This window comes from Perissodus microlepis, chromosome 3 (assembly GCF_051167445.1).
Source record: "Perissodus microlepis isolate ML-2025 ecotype Zambia chromosome 3, ASM5116744v1, whole genome shotgun sequence".
In the NCBI taxonomy this organism is placed as follows: Eukaryota; Metazoa; Chordata; class Actinopteri; order Cichliformes; family Cichlidae; genus Perissodus; species Perissodus microlepis.
Window position 1 is genome coordinate 35,654,407 of NC_140463.1, and position 12,892 is coordinate 35,667,298.

At 39.2% G+C, this 12,892-nt stretch overlaps 1 protein-coding gene across 3 annotated transcripts in view; it reads right to left on the reverse strand.

Moving 5' to 3' along the window:
• The window catches only part of LOC146391362 (zeta-sarcoglycan-like), a 58,619-nt gene that overhangs the window by 41,673 nt on the left and 4,054 nt on the right, over positions 1 to 12,892 (reverse strand). For all 3 annotated transcript variants that reach the window (XR_014799922.1, XR_014799923.1, XM_084924233.1), the window contains exon 2: positions 3,771 to 3,965. Coding sequence is in view for 1 of the 3 variants with exons in the window: in XM_084924233.1 (XP_084780359.1) it covers positions 3,771 to 3,965 (195 nt within the window). In the remaining 2 variants the exon portion in view is untranslated. The remainder of the gene's footprint in view (positions 1 to 3,770; positions 3,966 to 12,892) is intronic.

Below are 12,892 nucleotides of genomic sequence, written 5' to 3' on the forward strand. Positions count from 1 at the left end.
GGAGAGGGTTGGAACACAGCACAGCCTGGAGTGTAGACAGTGCTGCCAACAACTTGTTAGCCTACTCTAAGTGCAATAAAAGCTTCCAACGACTGTCAATGTGTCTGAGAGAACAAGACGCACACCACAAATGCTGTTCTGGATACAGCATTATGGTTCTCCTACTGAGTTAGCGGTCGACACCTCTGATAGGCACAGGAGGACGGGCTAAGACCAACACTTCATTTCAGTGATGCTGGATTTAATAAGAGTACAAGCCTTTTTTGCAACAATGAGCTTAATTGTGCACATCTGACAGCTCTGAAGGAGAGCCGGACAGCTTTAAGGAGCAGTTTTCTTTACATGTTTGAGGACAGCACTAGAGATCCTATGAATATATGTATAAATATACGATCTCTAGTGCTGGTTTCAAATATCTACCTGCACATACAGAAATAAGATTTCCTCTCAGGCCACCCCAAACACAATACTGTTTGTTGTTTTTTTTGTCTGATGAAATTCAGTCGGAGATTTATTTTTCCTGCAAACTTTACTCAGCTCCAGCTGACGGCGAGTCACCCTGACATTATTCTGCAAGATAATGTGGGAATTCATTTTCCCCTCAATAATGGCCACCTGTTAGGATTCAGAAGGCAGCAAAGCAGCCAAAATCATGACCGCTCCCTCTATCCACGGGAGTCCACAAATCACAGACAAGTCCTGGCTTATTCAAATACTGCTCTTCATACTTCAGATTAGAGCGGGACTGATTTAACAGCAGGCGGATATTATTGCCCAATATTATCCATTTGCTGATATATATCTACTGGGATTTTTATCAGCTGGTAAATAAACATTTAAAAATTGGACAAGTAAGTTGAGAAACACTATTCCACCAATATTATGAGTGCTGGCATTGCATAGTCTGTCCACCAGAGGGCACTAACCAACTTCTTTGTAGGCATTATGTTTTTGGAACGCCACAAACAAAAGTAGTCCACTTTCGTGACTCTGCAGCGGTCTACATAGGCCGGGTCCTTCGAAGAAAAAGCCAGAAGTGCAAGACTGTGAAATAGGACGGTCTAGCCTTCAGATTTGCGTCACCGCTGTCTCGGTGGAGTTTAATAAACTCAGCTGTCTGCTCCTTGCTGTCTAAAATATAACAGGACACTGCCGACCATCTCATACTTCTTTTTAATCAGTTTTCTGTTTGATGTTTATTCAGCTGTGTGAAAATACCAGAGGAACTCACCCGAGGGATTAATCAAGTTTTATTTAATCAAATCTAACCTAATAACTTTGATCTCAACCCAACCGATTTAGTCCGGAACAAATAAAACACTGAAAAAAGCCAAAAAATAACATTTTTAAGTTATCTGAGTGACTTACTTATCATGTTTAACCTGAGTAGTGAAAGATATCGGGGGTCTGAAAACGATGAAGACGGGAGTCCGCTGTTCTAGTGACCCTTGAACCCCCGGCTAGCTATCGATCTGGTGGGTAACAGACGTCTCCGAAAACGTCGGAGCACTTTTGCAAATATGTGATGTCTTGATAAACCGAGCAGATATTTGAAGTTTACGCAGCTACATTCTCGCCTGAAACTATCTTAAAAGTTTATTTTGTGACCCAGGAAGAATAAAAGAGTAATATTAAAACTTAGTAGCAGCTGCCATTGTTGGAAACTGGAATTGGCTGGGCCACGAAGGATACACCCGACCCATCCTTCAAATCTGGGGAAAAGGAGGAAGCATTTGTCGGCCGCATTTGTAGGAGTCTACGAATTGGGACAGCCTTTGTCGCGTCGCTGTGACATAATCGGTCTACAAATGCGGCCTCAGGAGGATGCGGCCTACGTTTCGGGACACAGCTACTGTCTTCGTTAGCCTCTCTGTCATGTGGAATTCTTTTTTCTCTTTACCGTCTCCTGCTGGGACTGATTTTTTTTAACCATGGCGTTGTAAATTTGGGTGTTATCTGCATAGAAATGGTAAACATGTCCATAAAAATAATGATGTCAGCTCCCCTAAACCACTGCTGTAGTGCACTGCTCCTCTCTTGATCCTCTCTAGGATCAAACTGGCCTTTCATTTTATGCAAGACAAGCAGATAAATTCTATAAATTCTCTAATACAGCCTATAGCTACAAAAAAACAGCAAAACATGAGAGGTTTTTGGACAAAGTTTGTGTTCTCCATTCTTTAAGCACAGTTTAAGCACCGGCACCGTTTCAAAAGTACCGGTTTGGCACTGGTATCGGATAAAATCTAAACGATACCCGTCCCTAAGTGGCACAAATAATTTGTGTGGCATCTTATTTAATGCAGAACAGCTGATTGTTCTGTAAATAGTTTGAAATGGTTATTTAAAAAAACCAAGGTAAAAGGTAAATGGATGCAAATCATAAATAACTGCAAACTTTGTTTGCAAAACTTGTGCATAGGATTTTAGAATTGACAATTTATATTTGCATTTAAAGTTATGAAATATGATTCAATAAACATGTTTTTGGTTGTTACAGTAAAAAATATAACATTTTCTACTCTGATTTTATGTTTTTTTGCCTGATATTAGATCAATTGTGTTAATACAGTATGTCAAAATGAAAACACAACTGAGGTTGTGCTGAAAAGGATGATACCAAACAAGGCAAAGTAAATAGTTTTTAAAGGTAAAATGTGGAGGGAAAATCAAAAGTAGTTAAAAATAGCCAATTATACCCTGGACCCCAGAGGGTTAAACGTTTTAAGTAACGCAATAGTTACTTACTTTTTACTTTTTCAAAGTAACTTGCCCAACACTGCTGCTGATCTAAGGCTTTCACAAAGGATCACTTTTTACACTTTCTCATTCATTTTTTTCGATTTTTTTTAAATTTGTTTTTAAAAAATTAAAGAGTCAGCAACACAATACATATCTTTGCTGCTGACTCCAAATGTTCCCTGAAGATTGAAGTCCATGGACCATCTGCTCCTGGCAGCCCCAGAACCCATTTGAAAACCAGGGACAAACAAGCTTTTTCACTTACCACCCCAAAGTAGCGCCGTGCCCATGTTTGGATTTCCCCCTCACTGTTTTTTTTAGATTATTTCTGCCATTTTTTATCCTTTATTTGAAAGTAGAGCAGTGAATACAGGAAAGTAAGGAGAGCGAGTGGGAGAAGTGGAAGACAAAGCAAAGGGCCACCACAGGTCAAACCCAGGCTGCCGCATGGGGCACAGGGTCACCTGCTCACTCACTGAGCTAAACTGGCTCCCTTTAAAACACATCTTAAAACTCATCTTTGTTCCTTGGTATTTAAATCAGAATCAGGGTGGTGTTTTCTTACCTTCTATTTATTATTATTATTAATATTATTGGTAAGGGTTTTTTTTGTTTCACTGACTTTTTGAGAGTGTACTGCTCCTTTGTATGATACCTTGTCAAACTTGTGTTTTCAATAAAAAGTGCTCTATAAATAAACTGGATTGGACTGGAAAGAACCAGCTGATCTGGGCACAGTAATCCACAAGTTGTTAATAATAAAATAAAACAATAAAACAAGATCATTTTTAAACAGCAGTCATGTTATCTTAGTAAGAATTCACAAATAAATACATGTAACAAATGTTATTAAAAAAATCTGTTTATGTTTTTTGTGCCTGCAAGAAAAATAATGACTGGCCCATATCAACTTTTTAAATCACCGAATATTAACATCAGTCAGAATCTATTCATATGTTGACTTTAATGATGAGATCATAGGCTTCCTTCTGATAACTCAAAGTGTATGTTTGCCGTGCTGTACTCACCACTGAGAAATTCATAACCTTTATGATCCAGACGGTGAGGGCCAGGTTAACTATCATGGTGACCAGGAGCAGTAGCAGGAAGAAATACAGGCATCTTTTTCTCCACCCGTATAAACCCACCGGGTACACGGCATCGCAGCCTGGTCGTTGGAGGTGCAGGGACTGGGATGCAAGAATAAACTGCTCCTGGGTAATCTGGAAAACAAACAAAAAAAAAACAACAACTGTGTGTTAGTCGGCTGTCAAGGATATATTCACTCCGCACAGAAGCAATCCCATATTCTAAGTGGTTATTACCTTGCGAGTGCCGCTAAAATGACTCTATGCTGAGGCACAGCTGTGTTATTTTACAATTTTTTTTAAAGTAGTGCCACTACGCAAAAAAACAAAAGATGAAAGCATGGCATGAATATCAGCTAGGGTATTACCACTAGATTAAGAATTTATATCTCGACATCTTAGACCACAGTTACAGATTTCTACTGAGAAAATTGCAAATAGCCAATTTATTTATTGGTTGTTTGCAATGTGCATAAACCTGGAAACAGCACAGTAGCCCAGTGATTAATCAAGCTGTGTCCAAAAGACAAGGTCATTTCGTGACTTAATTTTATTTTTAAAAAAAACATAAGAAACCAAATCAAAGCCTTAAAAGGTTGTGCATTTCATCCCACTGAAGGAAAGAGGGATCGTCTGTCAACATTCATTGATCAGAAGAAAAGCCATCAGTTGTTGGAGTAACTGGCCCCGAAGTGGAAAAGCTCTTAAACAGCATACACTGCAAGTCAATGAGCATAAATCTACAGCCAAAACTAGATACTAACGAGCTAATCATAGTGATTAATGTAAGCTACACTCTGGAAAACAAGGTCCTTGACCTTTCTCTTCTTCTTGTATTTACGTTCTTTAAAAATCAAACTTCATTTGCACCGGCTTAATAACGTGTCACAGCTTTGTTTTCGCTGCTAATTACTTGTTGACATTTTGTCATTCCAGTACTTGGATAAGAAAGTCACTGAGAGCAACGGCTTCCTGCAGATGACCTGTGCAGCATTCGCCTCGGGCTGAGAACTTCACAATGTTACTACCCATCAACCTTTCAGTGGAAAATATTTCACATGGAGCTTTATGGAGCTACATCCAGCACAAGATGTGAAACACACTGAGACGGTTGCCACAGGCAGTCAGCACACGACTTAGGTATAGGAGTTCTGCCCAGACTATTTTATTTTCAATTATTTTTTTTTCAATTAATTTGACTTCCAATGATTATGAGAACGAGATAATCGAGAGGAAAATGGTCATTGTGCCATTTTCAGCTTCTCGGCGATGTTCCCGTTTTGCATCGTTGTAAATCCAGCCCACCTAAATTAACGTTTGAGAAAACGCACTGTTAACAACCTCGACTGTTGTGTGACATTTCTAAAGTAAAATACTTGTGACATCAGCACAGACCAACATAATGCACGAAGCCCTGCTGTTCAGTATGCAACTTAGAAACTCCCTCTGATTTTTACAACCAATTACTGTGATGAATGATTCATCTATTAAGTGTGTTTTGACAGTGACCATGGGTCAACTCCAGCCTCAAGTCAACACAAGATAAGAATTTATACCTTCAAATCAATATTACAGATTATCTTTTTTTTAAGCTAAATCATCTGGATTTTGTTGGGCATGGGTAGCTGTGCCCAGCAGCTATCTGCAAACTCTCACCTATGGTTACAAAAACAAAAAACAAAAATGTGCCAGCCAGTGCACCAACTCTGAGGCTTCAAATCATGGGGCCAGAAAGTCAAAAGGTGATAGCCATCTTTTATGTACAGTCTAAGGTAAATTAGCATAAGTAATAGGGATGTACCGACTCGATATTTGGACTGGATATCGGCCTGATATAGACCCAAAAAGGTGGAGCCCATATCAATTCAATTCAGTTTTATTTATACAGCACCAAATCACAACAACAGTCGCCTAAATGCGCTTTATATTGTAAGGTAATCTCTTTGACAATCATCCGGTGTCAGTCCCCTCAGTTCACTTCTTTGTTGGAGTTGGAGGTGTTTCACTGTAGCTACACCAACAGCTTCTGTCTGTGTGTTTGCAAAACTGTTTCACTTAAGAACAAACTGTGGTTAAAGTGAGCCATCATGGGTGAAAAGATCAGATGTGGCTTTCTCTCTTTCTCTCACTCACTCTCACTTTGTTCAGAGAGTTTGTCTAAGACGTTAGAAGGACGCTGCTTTAAGCTTTCATTATACTTGTGATAAAGTAACGTGTTGTCAATGCCATTAAATATTATTTCACTTCAGCTGTCTCCTGTCAGCTCCGTAGCTGTTTGACAATAAAACAGTAGCAGACACTGATATTCAAAGTCAGTCCGATGCAAATAAATCAGATGCATAACACAAGTACATTGCTTTTCCATTGTATTTATCTTGTTGATATCAATTATTATTTAACTAACACCAAAAATTCTGGAAATTTCTTGGATGTATTTTTTTCTTACACTTTATGTTACAAAGTTTGAATGTTTTTGAGTCTGATGTTTCTTTACACATATAACAATGATTCTCGGTCTCTGTTGTTCAGTTATGGTCACCCATTATTAATTTAACACTGGTATCGGCTCAGTTCCTGTTATCAGCAGATACACACAGCCGAGGTATCACTATGGAACTAGAAGAAAGCCGGATCAGGCCATCTTTAATAAGTAAAAGGCTAAAAAGCGAGCTCTTCTCTCTACATCATTAAAGCTGCCTCCTTTTGAAGATTCAAACCACGCCAAAGCGATAACTTAAGCTACAGGCATGTTTAGCACTGCGGAGACACTGAAGTGTCCTGAGCCACTGCTCATCTCTTTGTATTTGGTCGGAAAATAGTAAATAGCCTTCAGACATTTATTGAAATATTTGCAAACATACATGGAAATACAGTAAAAACAATTTCTAACAAGCCTGAAAGTCAATAACATGTAAGGTCACCTTTATTCTTCAACACAGCCTGAACTCTCTTCGGCAAGAAACTTTTACACAATGGAGCAAAAATCTCACTGCGCTTGTTTCCAACACCACTGAGCCTCCACCGTTTTCTGCAGATGTGGAAATGTCCAAATGTCCACAGAAAAACTTTGAAAGACCGTCGGAAAGCCTGGAGGACTATTGCTCAAGACCAATTTTAAAAGGGAAGCAAAATATAAAGAAATCAAGGGCGTCTCAAGAATTTTGAACAATGCTGTATGTCTACACTCAGTCATCATAGATCGTTATCTTAAAAGATCTGAACATGTGCTCAGGGGGGTTAAAGCCCTGCTAGAGTCCCTTCAGATCTTCATTTTGCTCTGTTCTGTCTGTCCTGTACAAATAGGCACCAGCAGATCTTGTTCAAGCAAAATCACTTAAATAAGCTTTTGGCTTTGTGGACAGTGATGGCCCTCTACACACTATGACTTCAAAGCTTTACGCTGATTTCTTACTAACGTTTGTTTTTCTTTTTTCTACAATATGCCAGCCTTTAGGGGTCTTAACTGTGAGATGGAATAATGTCCAATGAGGCACTGTTAGTGTGTAACGTTAAAAACAACTGGAAAAAAAATAAAATAATAAAAATGCACTTTTCTTTCATTTTTTTTTATGCAGTCTGCTGAACCCAAAATAACAAAACATGACAGAGAATTTAGTGCTCCACTTCACCCCATCCACATAACACAGCTTAAATTACGATGCTCATTTCTGTGTTTTTCCATCCACTCCACATCAATCAAAACAGGATAAACTGGAATTTGATTGAAGGGTCGATTTTGCGCCATCAAAGTGCCTCACCACTCTGCCTGAATAACTAGGTGCCTGCCAGCCACGAAGAAGCTGCGACATGGGAGCTCTGATCTGAGATCAGAGAAGATGATGTCTGTCAAGTGCGGCTGTCCGAATGAGGGCGAGCAGTCGCTGTTCATCAGCAGATCGTGACCGCTGGCTGACAGCGTGAAACTCTCGATCACAGGGTGCAAGGTTGGCTGAGCTCTCAGCTGCTCTGCTCAGCTTTAGCTGGCCTGAATTTATACTAAGTTTGCCATGCCACTCACTCACATAGATATACATGAAGAAAAGATACCAGCCCATACAATCCAAGATATAACGTCCGTTTTATTATGTCAGTTTTGTTCTTTTCTACTTTTTTTTTAGACCAACAAAGCAGAAACTATAAATTTATCAAAGTAGTATGAAATTCTTTAATTCCATTACACACACATCCATAACTGACACACCTGTGCACAGTTCCCCCCTGAGGGACCCCCAGATGTGTAATGCATGCACAAGTAAAGCCATGCCCCACATGCTTTATTCACACTCAGCATGCCATTAGCATAAGACACTTACGGCAGGCATCATTAGCTTGTATGTGTTTTTCCCCCCCTCGACAGGCTTTCATTAACTGTGGCAGAACGGACAAAGACTCTCAGCAGGGTAAAGACTTTTTCCAAGAAGAACTCAACTACTTTGCCAAGGTTTGAGCACGGTGAAGCAGAATATATATATATTTATATATATATATATATGGTAGCAGACGTCTTACTTATAGAGGGAGTCGTGCTGCACAATATCTGTTTTAACAGTCAGGACAGAGAGTCGCAGTCTGTGAAGGTATTGTGTTGTTGCAACAAATCAATATCTCTTACAAGGGTGAGCGGTTGATGAATTTTAGTCATTATAAAAGCAGAGACACTGAAGGTGTTTTTGTACAACTGTGCAGCATTGCATCATCAGGCAGTGGTGGTAAAAGGTTGGTGCTAGAAATAGACACAACCTTCGGGCTGCGGATGAGTTCATGGAAACACCTGCATTTTTCTTTCTTTTTTCAGATTCTTTACTCCACAACTCCAACTCGTGACTTCATTGAAGAATGTGATATTCAAAAGACCAAGGGGACAAAACATGAATTAATCTTATAGCTTTCCTGCACTGACGGGCAACCTATCACATCATGTATACACTATAACTATTCTGTAATATTTTATATATACACACACACGTAAATGGGACCTCTACTGCTCATTCCTTGCTCCATATTTTTATTCTTGAACTCTACTAGAGAGTTTTCATGACTCACACTTATCCTTATTTATCTTATACCAGGCCTTCGTGCAGCTCCCCAGTTTATCCTCTGTGTGTAAAAAGTGTTTTTTTTTCCTTTCCCTTCTCCCCTCCCCTTCATGCCAACTTTCTTCCCACTGGATGCCCCTTTTAAAGAGAAGGTTTCATCAGCAGGTGGGTGGGGCTTTTGTACTCACAGCCAGAGCTGTGGGCATGACCGTATTCGGAATATCTTTTATCACTGACATCATGCAGAGCCAAGAATAGGAAAAAATGGTCAGTGTGAGCATTTAGGAGAGGACTGTGAACATAGGTTTTATACTACATGGCTAATATGGCCATTTATTTCAGTGCCCAGTGGATTGAGGTATTTGATGTTATGGGAATGAAGGAGGTGCTTGGTGGCATATCAAATGACATTACCAGAATAAATGTTTCTAATGCTAGCAAAAATATTCCTGCCTAAACCACAACAAATACTCAGTCAGCACAAACTGCAGGCCCACCTGTAAGCCAAAGGACGGGGCACAGTGGGGCATTTAAACAGCGTGCAGAGAGAGAAAGAACAGATAATAAACTGGTAGTTAAATCCAAAATTAAGTCCACAACAGTTCGCCTGTCTCCACTGCTTCACTCAACACCTAATAGCCTAACTGCACTTGTGTGAGTGACTCAGTCTGACTCTCAATGTTTGCTGTGGGAGGAAAGTCTCTTCCTAGTGAGTACGAGAAGTTTCAGTGAGAGGAGGGAGTGAATGCTGTTAGGAGCAGTCACCTTCTTCTACTGGAGTGTGTCAATAAGCTGAGGATGCACTGGTTACTGAAAGATGCAATAAACTGGTGAGTAACCATCGCCTGTTTACAATATTAATCAGGTTTTTTTTACAACACTTAACAACACTATTTTTAACTATGATAGTTGACATTGGTAAGTCACAACTAACCCACAGACAATCCCAAACCTAGGTCACCAATGCAATTCATCCACGTGATGCTAATCAGCCAGTCTTGTCACTTCATTGAAAATGTCTGTGTGCGCATGTGTGTAAACAGAAAAGTCTGTGACGAGACGAGAGGCAGAAGTGCCAAGAAGTAAGTGAGGGAAACAGAAAGAGAGAAAAGAGCTGCTGTCAGTGTTTCCTGAGCTTGGTTACATGTGAAATGTTCTTAATGAAAAAGAATGAAAGGGGAAACTCAAACGTCTTTCTTTTGTTAATTTAAGGACTTGAGAAAACTTTCTCAAAAGCCCTTTTGAAATGTAAAAGAAGAAGTTTTATTTTTTTATTAGATAGCCCTCTAGCCCATATTGAGAATAAATATTATTGAAATACTGAATTGAATCTGCCGCCGCTTTGGTTTATTGCAGCCAGAAGTTAACATGGTTTCATTCACAAATTGGCATTTTCGCTCATGGAAAATGCAGCGTTTTCAAAACGCTCTCGAAATGCATACATTTGAAAACGGTGCTTTCACGTCGCAGTGTGGACAGCGAAAACGGAGACTTTCTAAAACAATGATGCATGTTAGCCATATGATGCAGTCATGTGACCAATTAAACTAAGATAGCTGAGGGCATTATACAGCAGCTGTCTTGTTTGCTCTCAATTTTGACAGCCCTATTAAAGATTAATATCAGTCTGTACATGCTCCAGATAGCTTTTCTTCAAATTCTTTAATTCTCACTCGCTTTTGCAACTTTGTACTTTTGTGTTACTCGCAGCTTATGTTTGACACATCTGACCAAGAGAAACTGCAATTTCTGCCACTTCCATGTTGGCACCATTATTTTGCTCTGGAAAAAAAACAACCTTTAGAGCAGCTTGAAGTCATACTTCAGACTGAGCCCAGCATCCACCATTGTCACCCTATGTAGTACAATAAACCCCCTTTTCTATGTTGACAGCTCATTCAATAATTAAAATAACCATTAACTGCTGTGATGGATCCTTCTTTAAAAAAAAAAAAAAAAGCCATTCAAACATAGGACAGCTAAGCCTTGAAGAAAATACTAATACCTGCAAATAACAGCATACCTCGCTGCAAACACGGCATCTAAAAGAAGACTTCCACAAGCTTTCTGCTGTTAAACAACCTAATCCACTCTTCAAGTGATTGTTTCCATGGATGAATAGTTTGGGTCACATCTGCTGGTGCTGGCAGATGTCTCACAAATGGATGTTGCGACTTAGCAGCAAATACAAATGACCCATATCGCTGGCCTAGAAATGTCAGTGATTCCAATTTAACCAGCGATACAGCTGAGGGACAAGAACACTATGAGAGGTGCTTACACAGAGGCATAAAATCAACTCTCTGTGTAGTCATGCAAGTCATTTTCACAGCCACAACTTTTCACAACACTGGAAGATGTTTACACAAAACTGACCTGAGCTACTGAACCCTCAAAATTATCATGAGATCTTTACACAACTGGTATCCAAGAGGACCTATCAACATTAATAACTCCAAGAAAAAAAACTATTTCCAACCAATCTTTTAGCCTACAGCCATGGCCCTGCTGGACACTTTTAGTCTATTTTCAATCCACTGTTGCTAGGGGAAACTTCAGCACTTGTAATTTCTATGGCAACCCACTGTTCCCAATGCTAGCAGATCCTGTGATTTCTTTGCAAGGGTTTTTAATGCATATATTACCCTGGTCCACTCTTGCCTCCTAAAGCTTGGTTATTCATAGAGCTAATGGAGGAGTGTATAGTGGCTGGCACTTTGTCAATTTGTCATTTCAGCATGCTGGTCACAGCTGACGCTCACAAACACGCACGCCTGGACTGATGAAGATGTCCAATTGCATCAAAGTGCAAGAAACAACAGTGACTTTTAAGAAGAAAACACTGATAACAAATAGAACTGCTCTAATTCTCAGTTTTTTAATGATGGGTCCAGAATATCACAAGTTGCGCAATTAGAAAGAAGGTAAAAGTAGAGCCGAAATGGGGCATTCAAGCCCCTCATTGACATTTGGTGGTTTAGAAATTTTATTTAATATATTTTTTCTTTCTGACAAAGCAAATCTCTGACATTTGTTAGGTGCAGTTATTTATGAGTCCTTAGTAAGAGGAAACTATAAAGTTTAATGTTTTATTGTACCAACAAGTTGTGGATTACTCGTTTACTCCTGCCCAACTCCGCTCGGCTGTTGTGTTTGTGTTGTTTCAAACACGTGTTGACAACAGAGAAATTGCGGAGTGACCTCTAGTGGAAAAAGCAGGCAACATCAACACTGATACCATTGTTGAAGGGTGTTTCCTCCATCTCTTCTTTACTTTTCTAAACTTTCATTTATGAGCTATTATAGAAACTGATACCGATACATCTAGCTAATAGCTAATATCAGTTCATACATAGGTTGGGTTTAAGCAAAAACTACTGAAGATTTAAGTCTACATTTTAGGCATACCCAGATATCTTAATGGCCATTCAAGTGCATTTGGCAATTCATCAAAGTATTTTCTTTCTAAATCTAGTTTATATGCATGCTTCTACATCCACTTCAAAGCCTCTTGATTCTGTGTTGGAATTACAATTTGTTTAAAAGTCTGAACTACAAAGACCACCTGTTTACCTGCTGACACTTTATTCACTGGCAACCATAAGACAGGATAATCACCAGAAACCCCACAATGCAATATTACTCAGATTTTTAGTACTACAATGACATATATTGTGATTTATAACAATTTTCCACTCCAAATTATGTGCTTAAACTTAATCTTGTCAATATATGCTGTATCCACTGAGATAAAGTTGTTGTTTTTTTTAATTATTAATTGTATTTTATTTTTTTGCTGAAAAATGAGATCAAAAATACAATTCCTGTTATCACGTATATCAGTCTGTGATTGACTGGGGGTCAAGCTGGCAATTACATGCAGTCTTTTTCTAATAACACAACAATTAACTGTGTTAAAGCACCAAACATCACATATACATAAACTCACAATTAACTATGACATTTGCCCTCATCAGCCTTCCTGTTCTACAGGAATATAACCAGAGTACAAGCAGCTGGCAACGA